Raw genomic sequence first — 12,856 nt, 5'->3', positions numbered from 1 at the left:
AAGCCCCGCGGGGGAGCCCGGCTGGAGCCCGCTGAACTGGAAGGCGCCAGGCTGCGCAGGCTGGTCACAAGGCAGGCTCTGCAAAGCTGCCTCTGCCTTTGGGTTTCCGGCGGTTTCGAAAGGGTTTGAACTAAAAAACCCTTCACTGTTAAAGGTATTTTTCAAGTAGCCAGACACATCTGCCAGATTATTTTGCACTTTTATAGTATAATTTTATGTGTCTGTGGTTTGAGTGTTTTCTGTAAAAATAATCTTTATATTGTATTATAAGGCCTAGGGGAAAAGGGATATGACAGTATTCTTGCATAGGTAAATATAAAACAGTAAGTCATGGGAAACGGGAAAACCAGCACAAATAAACCAAAGTGCATTGTTAGATGGAACTCATTTGTTCTCATCAGATCAGATGCCTTCATCACCAAAATAAATCTCTTGTCTTACGGCCAAGGAGCTAATGATTCTTACTCATCTTGAAATGTATTAGGCTATTCAGGCACTCTGTATTGAAATTACTGGATCATTTCAGTCTGTTCCAAATACGCAGAGCAACTCTGAATGAGTATGGGAAACACATTTCGATCAAAATGGAATACTTTGTTCTTTGTCTTCTATCCCATACATCTTTGTCAGATATTTACTCACAGAAAATCAATCTACTCATTGTATTTGCCAGGCAGTATCTGGCTAGCATGGATGCTTTTTTGGCAGCTCAAACAGCAGCTGAATGCACGCTATGCTTCTTTCACATCCTTCCCACTGGCATGTTCCATACCAATCTGGGTCATTTTTTCACAAAGCTTTTGCTCAGCAGCTTTAATGTATTCATCAGTATGCATTCATGAAATACATTGGAGAAGCCTTTGCACCAACTGTGTAACATTAAACAAGCAGCCTCAGGCTGCTTGGATACATAGTATTTATGCCAGGGGATCCCTTTTATTGCTAATATTAGGTCATTTTCACAGGTAGCTTTTTGTGTTTTATCTCTAGTGTGCGTTCTTGCCTCATGTACTGTACCCAATTCAAATCTGTGTAAGAAAATACAGTTTATGCATAAAAGATTCCTAATTAGGAGCTTCACATTATGCCAGGTGCTTATCAAGTATGCTGAACCTGACTCTTGCTGTAGAACATCCTTTTGGGACACGAACAAAGTTTTGTCTTCCCTCTCTACCGTGCTATTAACCACATAAACGTCAGTTCCATAAGGTGGCGTGCTGATGAACCTCCAGCTAGGAGATCAGTAATCTGCTCATAATTAAATCAAACTTTTAATCTTTTAGCCAATATAGCTGGAACCATGTTACCTGAATTCCCAGTGGCTGCTAGCATGGCTCAGGGTCACTGGAGAAATGCGAGTTCTGCATGGATTGCGCACAGGCGAATCACACAGTAGTGGGATGGCCTGTGCGGGCATGGGGCAGTCTGCCAGTTACAAATGTTCAAAGAACTGAGCTGCTGAAATCCCGAAGGAATTGCTGAAAACATCTGAATTATGAATCTTTCAAAGACCTGTAAGTTGGCTGTCTCTTTACAGTGAGATATCTATCTTAGGAATGATACTTTTCTACCTAATTTCAATGTTCTGCTTAGTGTAGTGACAGCTTTACAAGGCAAAGCATACTCTAAACTTACGTATTTTTCTCTGTCCTAGTGACCAAAAGGGACTTGGGTAAGATGGTTGTGCATACCAGCATTTCATGTGTATTGTTACATTGTAATTGTTAGTAATCTTTTCTGAAGGGGGTAAGAAGCTATACAGATTTCATACTGAAACATGAATTTCTGCAACGTGATTCCCATTTCACCCCTATTTACTCTCAGAACTGGCAGAGCTATTGGCTGACCTTTTCTCCAAGATGAAACCTGAAGCAGACATTCAACATGGAACTTTTTGTTCATCTTGTTTTCATCAAACAAGTTTCAGGACTGAAAGCAGGTATCACACTTAGGAGCATCAAGTGACTTTCACAACGGGAACCAGCCTTTCTGCTCTGTAACTTCTCAGCAGCAGCTTCTAGAATTCAGTTCTTCGCTCCAGTGAGCCTACCTCCACCAGCGGCATGCCCCCTCCACCAGAGAGTACCTGACTTCCCACCCGACCAATGTACCGATTGAAGCTGCTGTATGATTTTCCAGTAGGTCCACTTTTTGGATTAAAATAATTGAAGTGATCAAGTACTGCACCAGTACAAGGAAAAGCCTCTAATAATAATGCACGTTTCCAGTGAGTATCCACCTTCAAACGTTTTTGGTTGACGCAGGGCACGGTGGTTCCAGTTGCTCTGCGCGCTGCCGCCAGCTGTGTTCAGGTGCGGGCTGGCGGTTTGCGAGGCCTGGCGTTAAAGTACTCGGCTGAGATCTGTGTGAGGAACAGAAAAGCAGATACGGGAAAACGAAATGCGGTTTGGGACCTACGCCTAATCCGTTGGTATTCTTAGTTAACGCACGACTAAAAGGACGGATCCGTGTTCACCTGTAACCCTCCGCGCCTTCCCCGTTCTCCCAGGACGGCGGTGCGTGGCCGTCGGCCGGCCGGGATGCGGGAGGGCAGCCGGGCTCCATCCCCCCCCGCCGCCGGCCCGCAGGACGCCTCAGCCGCACCGCGCCCCTCGGCGGCCCCGGCCGCGCACGCCGCGCCTCTCCCCGCGCCGCGCCTCGGGCGCCCGTGAGCCCGGCGCCGGCTGGAGCGGCGGAGCCAGCGCCCCCCTCCGTCCGCACCCGCCCCGCCGGCGGGGCAGGCTGCGCGACACTGTTGGGAGGGCGCGGGAGGTGCGGTTTACGGTTCTGCCGTAAAGCAGCTCGCCCGCGCCACCCTTAGTGCTGCCCTTGGGAGGTGAGCGGATATGAGTGGGAATGGCGGGACCAAGGCCTTGGAGCTGCTGCGGTCGCTGCCCAGAGTTAGTCTGGCCAACCTAAGGCCCAGCCCGGGCTCCAAAAAGCGGGTGAGTGCCTGCAGCTTGTCGGGTGGGTGGCGGGCGCGCTTTCCCTGCGGCGGCGGGCCTCTACGTCGTCGTCGGGCATGCCCGGCCCCGGTGGCGGTTTCTTCGGGGCCTGTCACAGGCCTTTGGGGAGATAGTGGCAGGTCCCAGGAGAGCGGCCTGTGGCAGCGGGTGGCACTGCAGTGTGTGTTGGCCCTGTTCTTGCCCTTTGCGTGCCCTACAGCCGGTGCGTGTGGATGTCCTCTCGGAGGACTTGGCTGATGGGTGATCCTAGCGAAACCTCGGGGCCGTTGTTGGAAGGCGGGTGGAAATAGGAAAGTATGGAATAACGAATGTTTATGGGATGGGGTAATATGCCAGAAAAGGCAAGGAAGGTTAAAAGGTTTAAAAGGAAAAGGGTTGTGGTGCCAGCCACCGTTTCTTGTTACTATTGCTTTCTCAAAAACAAAACTAAATCTTCCCTGTCTCATTGTAAAGTGATAGACAAATAAAGGAAAGAAACCAGGAGGAACCCAATCTGGGGTGTGTGTGTCGGATATCTGTGTACAGGGGGATGAAGTTAAAGGGCTAAAGTCGTACGAATAGGGGACTGACAGGGGACTGTCCCTGCAGCACTTCCCTGTCAGTGCTCAGGGCTCCCTAGAGATGCCAACAGAGCTGGTGAGTGCTGCATAGTGGTAACCCCATAAACCTGTGACAAGACAACAGAATGGAAATTCTTCCCCCTACAGCTGTTGGGGTTCTGCTGTCAGGTTACTTCACTTGGAGATGTGAATGTCCATCTTGGCCAGGATCAATTTAAGGTAGAAGTAGCACTGTTCAGTGCTGGAGTGGTGATTCTTAAGGTTTTTCAAACTAATCCAGCCTCCAAAATGGTATTTTCAAGCTTAGCATTGAGAAGTTGAGAGATAGTCTGAACTTGCGATTTACTGGAGCTGATGCTTACCTGCCAGTGTCTGTCCTCGGGACTCTGTTTTTCAAGGTATCTGTTGGGTTTAGGAGAACATTATTTTTTTTTTAATCTTGAAAGTAGAAATTTTTGTACACTCATTCAGCCTTTAGCAAGTAACTTGCAACTCCATCTAAGAAATGAGCAATGTTTTCCCCATGCTGCTGCTGTTTGTCTTCCATTAGAAATTGTACAAGTGACCTCAGCTCTGTTTGTCTGGTTGTTTTGATTTTGGTGTCAGACAGCCTTATTCTCAAATAAGCAGATTTAACAGCATTTGTCTTCACAAACAGAAGTTGTATAAAAAAATTTTGATTGGCTCCTCCAACAGTCTAAAATCTGGTCAATGTACTGATTACATTACTTGTCAGTGAGCTTGTATTTACTAAAGTCATGGTGCAGTCTGGGGGGGGTGATGAGCAACTGCCAGAAAGGGTGGGTGTCCCTCTGCCACCAGGTGGTCACACCTGCTGTGTATTTCCTACCACTGCTAGAGGTTGTGCAGTGAGCCGAAGCAGGGAACTAAACCAGCAGAAAAATAGTTAGACAGAAGTTAGGTTTCATCTAGTTTAATTCCATTACCTGTCCAGCACAGGGCCCCACAACTGCTTGTGTCAGCACAAGAGACACTGAGTAAAGCAGCATAGTGCGTGGGCTGGGGACAACTCAACTTCCTTTGGTGACTGGGATAGTCTAGTCTAGCTTCTGATGTATGTCTGTACTGACTCTTGTACCAATATTTCAGTGCACATTAAGTACTCCATAACTTTGGAAAACCTACGGACACAATAAAGAGCATGAAGCATCAAATTTTAGGTCTTTACGGTGTTAGGCTAGTAATCAAATACCATGTTGTAAAGAGCAGTTTTCAGACCTGAGTTTTACTCAGTATTCTGGCTGCAGTCTAACTGCATATAGCAATTTGTGGGATCACGGTGCTTGAAGTTTGGTTATTTGAATGTTGAATAAAAAAAAAAAGAGAAATTGAAGAGGCTTACTGTAGCCTGTTTAATAATTATTTACATTGTTATTGATCCAGCAGTGACTGTGCTGCAACTTAACAAAAGTTAGCTTATAAGCAGTACAAATACTGTTCAGAACGCATTGCTTCACATATCTCTAGTGACTGATTCACACTGAGGAACTCTGGAAAATAACAAATGTGTGAATTGTGTTGTGCAGATAAGAGACTGGTTAGCAATGTGACATTGCTCCTTCCACATGTGTTCACACTCCAGTAAATGGTAGCTTAAATGGGAAAAACTTTGTAAGATCAAATGGATCTATCTCTTAATTTTTCCTCAAGGATCAGCATTTTGCTTAGCTGTTCATATCTCTGAAATCATGTTTTAGAGATGCTTATCTCCAAAATCATTGACTAAATGTATCAATGTATCATTGATTGTTTTCAAGGAGAGAAGACGTGGCCGTGGAAGATATGGAGGTAGGAAGTGTGGTCGAGGTCATAAAGGAGAAAGACAAAGAGGAAATCGCCCCCGATTAGGCTTTGAGGGTGGTCAAACTCCGTTTTACTTGGCCATACCAAAATATGGGTTTAATGAGGGACATAGGTAAGTTTCTTCACATTTACCTGGAAATTGATCATTGTCTGCTTTTCTTGATCTTCCTTCTGAAGCTAGAAGCCAATATGCCAAAACAGGCCTAACTGAAAGTGAGCTATTCCTCTCAGATTGTTAGCTTCCTTAACAACAGCATCTCCCACTTCTTCTGAGATTATTTTTTTAATGAATTCACTCATTTTCTGTTACTTCACAGCTCTGCTTATTTGTACTTTTCTTTGCATAATCCTGCATCTGTAGCAGGCTACCCTTCCTTCTACAGCTGAGTGCGATTCTTCTCTGAGACCACTCCTCTGTACATGTTTGTTTCTCTCTTTGCCTGCCTGCACAGCGGGTAACATGCTGAACTGACTGGGAACAGGCCCATTGACTCAAGTGAGCATGTTAAGCATGGAAGTGTAATGCAAAGCCTTGCTTTGTTATTTCTGTTAGCTTTATTCATGTGAAGCTCTGATCTGCTGCTAGCCAAACAATTCTGCTTCTTTTCATGACTCTACTTTTTTAGTCCTGCAACACTGCAGTCTTTGTCTGTACTCCACCTGTTCCACCTAGGATTTTAACAAGCTCTTTAATATCAAATCTCCTGGATGAGGCCATGAAGTCATCTTTCACCATTGTTCTCCTCAGGTGCTGGGACTGGTTTGACGCTTTTGTCCTCTTTTCACACCCTGTTTGTTTGTTCTGTGTCCATCTTCCAGCTTTTTAATTTTTAAAATTATTCATCTAACGTGTCTTGTCTGCAGTCACTGTTCTTAGCTGGAGAGCTGTATGCTGGTGTTTTATTAATTTCCTTCACTTATATTGATGATTACAAAACTGGTTTTTAATTTTTTGTTGTTGTTTAAAGCTGGTTTTGTTTCCTAGGATAGCATGTATGTTACCTGGGTCAGTAATCATTTTGTTGCTTTTAGGTATGATCGTGAAAACTTCTGTACCTGTATGGTGCTGTTACAGGCAAAACATGCCACACTTAGCAGACAGTTCAAGAATAAAAAGATAAATATGTGTGTGTTTGTGAATTGTTAAACTTGCAGGTTGATTTCATGTTTCATTTGCTGATATAACTTCATCAAATAGCTGTGCATTTTTATATTTGCATTCTTTATGCATGCAGTATAACTTGCAGACCTGTACTGGTTGCTAAACATTTTCTCTGTGAGTCTTACTAATTTTGAAGTTCAAACTCTATTTCCAAGTACTGTCATTGCCTCCTGTTTGTTTAAGTTACTCTCAAGAGTAAATGAGAAAAAATTTCCATAGCTGAAGACAAGAGTTTAGATTTGCAGTCCTACAAAGGAAACACTGCAGAATGCAGACACTGAGCTTCTTGTGTTAACAGTGGTTACGAGTTCATGAATTACCAATAGCAAAAATCCAGGCTTCTGCAGTGACAAGAAATTAGTAGGGTCTTGCTGTTTTTAACCAGATCTGACAGCATTTGGAAACAAAAAAAAATACTCCAATTTCTTTTCAATGTTTGCAGAATTTCAGTGTCATCTATTGTAAATGTTTGTCTAGTGAACATTGAAAGTGTACTTCAGAGGCGCTATCATGGCAGGATGGGAGTATGCTGAGCAATGTCCCTGCCTGTTTATCTTCACCTCCTTCTTTCTGTCTACAGTAGTGTTCCTCCACTTCTTGAACTTCTCCTTTCTTAAGAGCTGTCTGATGGTGTAAATTCTGTTGTTTTTCTTTCTTATTTAGCTTGCCAATAACAGAGATAAGCTCTCAGTTTTTCTGCTACCACACACAAATTTCCTGTAGTGGTGGTCAAACCGATTGTATGAGAAAGCTTTGAGCATCAGTGTAAGTTATGTGCAGTAGCTATAGACATTGGGATGGGGAAAACTGTTCTAAGGATCGGTTTGTGTAGTAAAGTTAGAACTTCATAAAATGCAGTAGTTTCTGCTGAAGCTGATGGCTATTGACAAAATACTCCAACTTCCTTTGGGGGTATGGGTCAGTATGCATTTTCTCGATACTTCTCTTCCTTTGTGGTATTTTGAGGAACATTCCATTCGGTACTTGTGAGATGTCAGGTACAGTGGTAATAGACTAAAATATCTTGTTGGATATAGGCAAACTATGCAGGAGCACATACAGGGTTGGGCAGATAGTCTTTGACTAAATTTGTATGGGAGGAGAGGCTATATTTGGTTTTGATTGTGGTTTATTTAGGGTTTTTTGCTTGGATTTCCTGAATGAAATTTTCAGTGAAGCTACCAAGCTGGACTCACTTTGAAGAAGGTAGTTATTTACAATCTAGTTGAGTTACCAAGAAATGCTGACGTTTTGATTTCTTCATCTTTTTAGCTTCCTTAAACCAGTCAACAAGTAGAGAGGTATTCTGGAGTAAATTGAGCTCAGCAACAGCAAAATAATTAATATATTGGAGGGGGTGTGTGTGTGACCAACCTGAAGGCATAATGGAGTCTTGGCCTGTGACTAGGGCTTGTATTTGCATTAAATTAAACTTAAAATTTTGGTTTATGGATAGGTGCGTTTTAAACACTTACTTGGTAATTTTAAGAGTAGGTAGAAAACAAAATATTATGTGTTGTGCCTTGGTTAACTAGTTCCTGTTGACGCTTCAGTGTTTGAAATTTTTCATTGTTTTGTTTGTTTTCTGTGTTCCTCTCCCCAGCCTCAGACGGCAGTATCAACCGCTCAGTCTTCAGAGGCTGCAGTACCTGATCGATTTGGGTAGAGTTGACCCCACACAGCCAATTGACTTAACACAGCTCACTAACGCCAGAGGTGTAACAGTGCAGCCTCTCAAAAGGGATTATGGCGTCCAGCTGGTGGAGGAGGTATACATGCAAGATGCTTATTACCTCGGGCAGTATAAAAGCTTGGGTTTTCTGTTTTTCCATGCCAGGCAGTCAGGTTGTCCTTCTCATGTTTTGGGAGCAACTTTGCTTTTCTAAATCGCTTTGCTGTGGGATGTTATGATGATAACCCCGCTAGAGGGCACTGTGGATTTGCAAAAAAAAAAAACCCAAAAACAAACCAAAACCCAAAACAAACGAAACCCCAGTATGATGTTTTAAGACCTGAGACACTACAGAAATTGCAGATAAGAAGCATGTAACAAGAGGTTAAAGTATTTGACAACAGAAGACTAGAATATGCTGAAAGAAATGTGTGAATATTTTTTGGACAGGCAAAGGGTTTTTTTCATTCAGTCTGGGTGACTGAGCGAGAGCAGTGTGGTTACCTGTCTTGATGCAGGGAACAGACAAATCATAATACTTTGCAGGATTTCACGTTTCTTAAAATTTTGCAGAGAGGAATAAGTGTATGTCCTAAAATACTCATTTTAATGTTACTCTGATTTGTGTTGAAATTTACAGGGCGCTGATATTTTTTCAGCAAAAGTAAATATTGAAGTGCAGAGGGCATCTGAATTAGCAATTGCAGCCATAGAAAAAAATGGAGGTGTGGTAACAACAGCATTTTATGATCCGAGGAGTCTGGGTAAGAATTCCTTTCCATTTCTGCCTCTCTTTCTCTCTGAATGTGCAAAGATTAAATGATCCAAATAAAAGTTTCAAATATAGTTCTTCTGGAAAATCATCCACTTTTTCTCTTCTAAAAGCTTCAACAACACACTGTTACACAAATGTTGAACTGTAATGCATTCAGTTTTGCTTTTATTAACCATTTGCTTGTTCAGCCCTACCAGTGTTAGCAGTCATTTACCAGTCAGCCAATTAAAGAAATCCAAGTAGCTTTATAAACAGAGTAACTCATAAAAGATTGTTTCTTTGAATATTTGTCTTCCAACTTTCTCATGTGTTTAATAATACTTAAGAAAACTGGGGGGGGGGGGGAGGGGCAGAATTAGGTTTAAAACCCACTGTGGATATTTCTGGTTTTAATTTAAAATAATTTTCTAGTTGAAGTGAGGAAATAACCGAGTTACAGAAGCTCAGAATCATTCCAGTCAAAATGGCTATTGTTTTCAGAACACTTTCACTGAAGAATGAGGCTTTGCTTTGCTTGAGGCTGCATCCTGCCTAATATTCATTCATGCAGGTTTTATTGACAATAATGGAGCTTTCATGTGTGAATGAGGCTGAGAACAAGAGGAATAGACATTTTTAGTTTGCAAAATGTGTTACTCTGGAGTGATAAAAGTCCTTTTTTTCCAGTCCAGAAAACAATAAAAATACTAAGGTTAAAAGGATCTGGAGTGTAATTTGCCAAATTCAGTAAAACTTGAGGAGAAGATAGTCTTCACAAACGGCTAGATAGATGCATGTGCCATTGATTCTTCATTTAAAAATATTTATAGAAACACTACATTTGACATTTGTTGGTACACTATGTAAATAGCCGTGCAAATGTGTTTCTTCTAACCTGGAAGTCAGTCCTTTAAATATATGAAGGCATCTATTTTAGTTATTGTATCTTTCCAAAGTAGGTATTCTAAATGCATTAGAAGTAACGATTCATCCAGGTTGTCATTATAAATACCAGTTAAAACAGAGTTGTTTGTTTGGTTAAGTGAAACTTATGAACCACTATCTTGTTCTGAATAAGAATAACTTAAGCCAAGAAATACAGGGTTCTGCTTGATACTTTTTAATAATAAGAGTTCAATAATTTATGTGGCACAAAGTACTAAATAAAGATATTAAATGACACCTTCTTAAATATGTATTGTAAAGCATACTATCTAATTTTCTTTCATGTTTGCCCACAGAAATTTTATGTAAGCCAGTAGTATTTTTTCTGCGTGGCCAGCCTATTCCAAAGCGAATGCTTCCACCTGAAGATCTAGTGCGTTACTACACTGATGCCAGGAATCGTGGGTACCTGGCAGATCCATCTAAGGTTGCAGAAGCCAGGCTTGAACTTGCCAAGAAATACGGCTATGTCTTACCAGACATAACTAAGGATGAACTCTTCAAAATGTTAAGCTCACGCAAGGATCCCAGACAGATATTTTTTGGTCTTGCTCCAGGATGGATCGTGAACATGGCAGACAAGAAAATTCTAAAACCAACTGATGAGAGTCTGTTAAAATACTATAGCTCATGAATTCAGCACTGGAGACAACTGCAGGTGTACAGGAAACATCTGGGTATGAAATAATGGATATGAAGTGGTGTTTGGTTTTTTTAAGACTCCTGTTATACTAGGCAAAACATAAATTTTTGTTTATGTAATCTTCTGGTGTAGCTCTTGACTTCTTTATTTTCATAACACAGTGTATGAAAAGTTCACATTTGGAAACAGCATAGACTCTGACATAAATGTGTGTTCGGGCACTTTCTCTTGTGATTATTTGCCAGGGTTTGGAGACTGTTTTTTTCAGACAGAATGTTTCCAAGTTGCATTTATTTCAGGGGATGATTTGACCTACAAGTTCATTCAAAGCTTATTCAAAGAATAACTTGACCTAAAAATTAGTTAATATCTTTCCCTCCCTCAATTTAAAATTTGAAACATGGCTGTATAAAATTAGTATTAGTTTTACAATCATATTACATAATGTTACAATTGATGTTTTGGAAAATTATATCTTGATATACCTCTAAGAGATAGACCATCTGGTTTTGGATGGGGAAAATTACAAACCCAACCAGAAATAACAAAATACAGAAGGATTCATTAACCTCTTCAATTCCATAGCAATGTTTTGGATTTTGCCACTACCATCAATAGCTCTAGAGCTTAAGAAGTCTTCATTTTGTCTTACTCTTTCAGATGGAATTGAGAAAGACAGCAGTTTTAGTTTAAAAGAGACTTTGTTTAAAAAAAAGTTTAAAAGGACTTTTAAACTTTTTGTGCAGTTTAAAAGAACTTTCTATCTAAATTTGGAGGGGAAAAAATGATGGCCATCTTAAATCAATGGCTTTTATTATTCAAACAAAATTTAAAACTTGTCCAGACACAAATATAATGTCATTAATAAAAGTGCATAGCAGAATCCAGAATCAATGAATATTAAGACAGTGACAGTAGATTGTGGTGGGGATTGTAGATGGGGATGTGGTGGACAGAGTGCACAATTAGGATTCAGCTTTCAGCTTGATCACAGTTTGCATATGTAACAGCGGACAAATGAATTTAGATTTTGCGAAAAGTTATGAACAGATTGGTTTTATGGGAAGCAGTATTTTAATTAACTCTGACTTGATATACTCTTGAAAATCATTTTCCAGCAAATGTTTGTTTTATCAATCTCTCCAGAATACTGTGTTATTACTATGCAAGAGTATTCTAGGTTTCATGCAGAAGCTTAGGATTGGGCACTTCGGATGATAAACCAAGCAGTAAATTGAAAGATGAGAGAGGAAATTAATTACCAGAATTTGCTCTGATTCCTCAGAAGTTAATGAGATGCTTCATTAAAGTTCATGTAATTATGGAAGCTGAATTTGGCTTTAAAGTAGGGATAATTTGATTATTAGGGTGCAGGAAACAGGCCGGAAGACCAGAACACAAGAAGTCTTGCTTTGCAATTTTTGTTTGTGCCCTTGGAAGTGCTACTGACAGTTTCCTGTAGCTGCCAAACCGTCCCATCTCCTAGGGAAAGCCCTCTGAGTGCCAGAATCTCCTGTTTCTCCTGTATGACACCTGTATTTTGCTGGTGTGCCATGGAGGGGGAGGGGGAAAGAAAAAAAAATTACAAAATAACCTTGTTTTTCTTTCAGAGAATAAGAAAAGGCAGATGAATTTTTTTGTTGGTGTTTGTTAACCAACCCAGATTTTTGCTTCATTCAACAAACTACCTTTTCAATTAACATGAACATCTGTAATCACAAAACAAAATAAAACAAGTCTTCTATTCTTGTGCTGATTAAATAACCTGAAATCCAGAGATTAACATTGGAAAGTCACTGATTTTTGACAATTTTACTTTTCAGCTTCTGTTGTTTGTTGTTAATGTGTGTTAGATGCTATCAGCAATGGTTGTTCTCCTGACTTGTGGTTTAAGTATAGGTGAAACAGCAAAACAACACCAATATAAAATTGGATTGTGAATAACAGGAATTCAGTCTTAGTGGCGTTAACATTCATATTTTATAAGGTGCACAACACTGTTTTGGCACATTAAGAATAACACCATGTGCCAAAAAAAGTATAGCTAGTGCTAACTTGAATGTGAAGTAAATAACTTTCTCACTTTAGATGTATCCTGTTCTGCATCCTGATGATTGTTGGTTTGGAACCTTAAATGACAAGCAATATATTTTTTTTTAACCTTTTTTTTTCTTTCTTTTTGTTATTACAATACTACTGCCTCCATTTGGGAAGGAGTTGGAGCGGGGGGAAGAGTATTTATTGCCTTCCCTTATTTGTGCCATAATGTTTCTGTTTTTATGAATCAATTCACAATTGTATTTTGTGGAGGTGGTGGTACTCAACAGGAA

The 12,856-nt window shown here is 40.7% G+C and overlaps 1 protein-coding gene across 1 annotated transcript; it reads left to right on the top strand.

The window, feature by feature from the left end:
- The first annotated feature begins 2,771 nt into the window (after positions 1–2,771).
- On the top strand, positions 2,772–12,301 carry MRPL15 (mitochondrial ribosomal protein L15). Its single transcript, XM_055704367.1, has 5 exons — positions 2,772–2,945; positions 5,305–5,462; positions 8,116–8,281; positions 8,825–8,948; positions 10,180–12,301. Exons 1-5 carry the CDS (start codon positions 2,847–2,849, stop codon positions 10,515–10,517), a joined length of 885 nt encoding a protein of 294 aa, XP_055560342.1. The 5' UTR covers positions 2,772–2,846; the 3' UTR covers positions 10,518–12,301.
- The last annotated feature ends 555 nt before the right edge of the window (positions 12,302–12,856 follow it).

This window comes from Falco cherrug, chromosome 3 (genome assembly GCF_023634085.1).
Source record: "Falco cherrug isolate bFalChe1 chromosome 3, bFalChe1.pri, whole genome shotgun sequence".
In the NCBI taxonomy this organism is placed as follows: domain Eukaryota; kingdom Metazoa; phylum Chordata; class Aves; order Falconiformes; family Falconidae; genus Falco; species Falco cherrug.
Note: the sequence above shows the minus strand (reverse complement) of the source record. Positions and strands in the feature narration are given on the sequence as shown.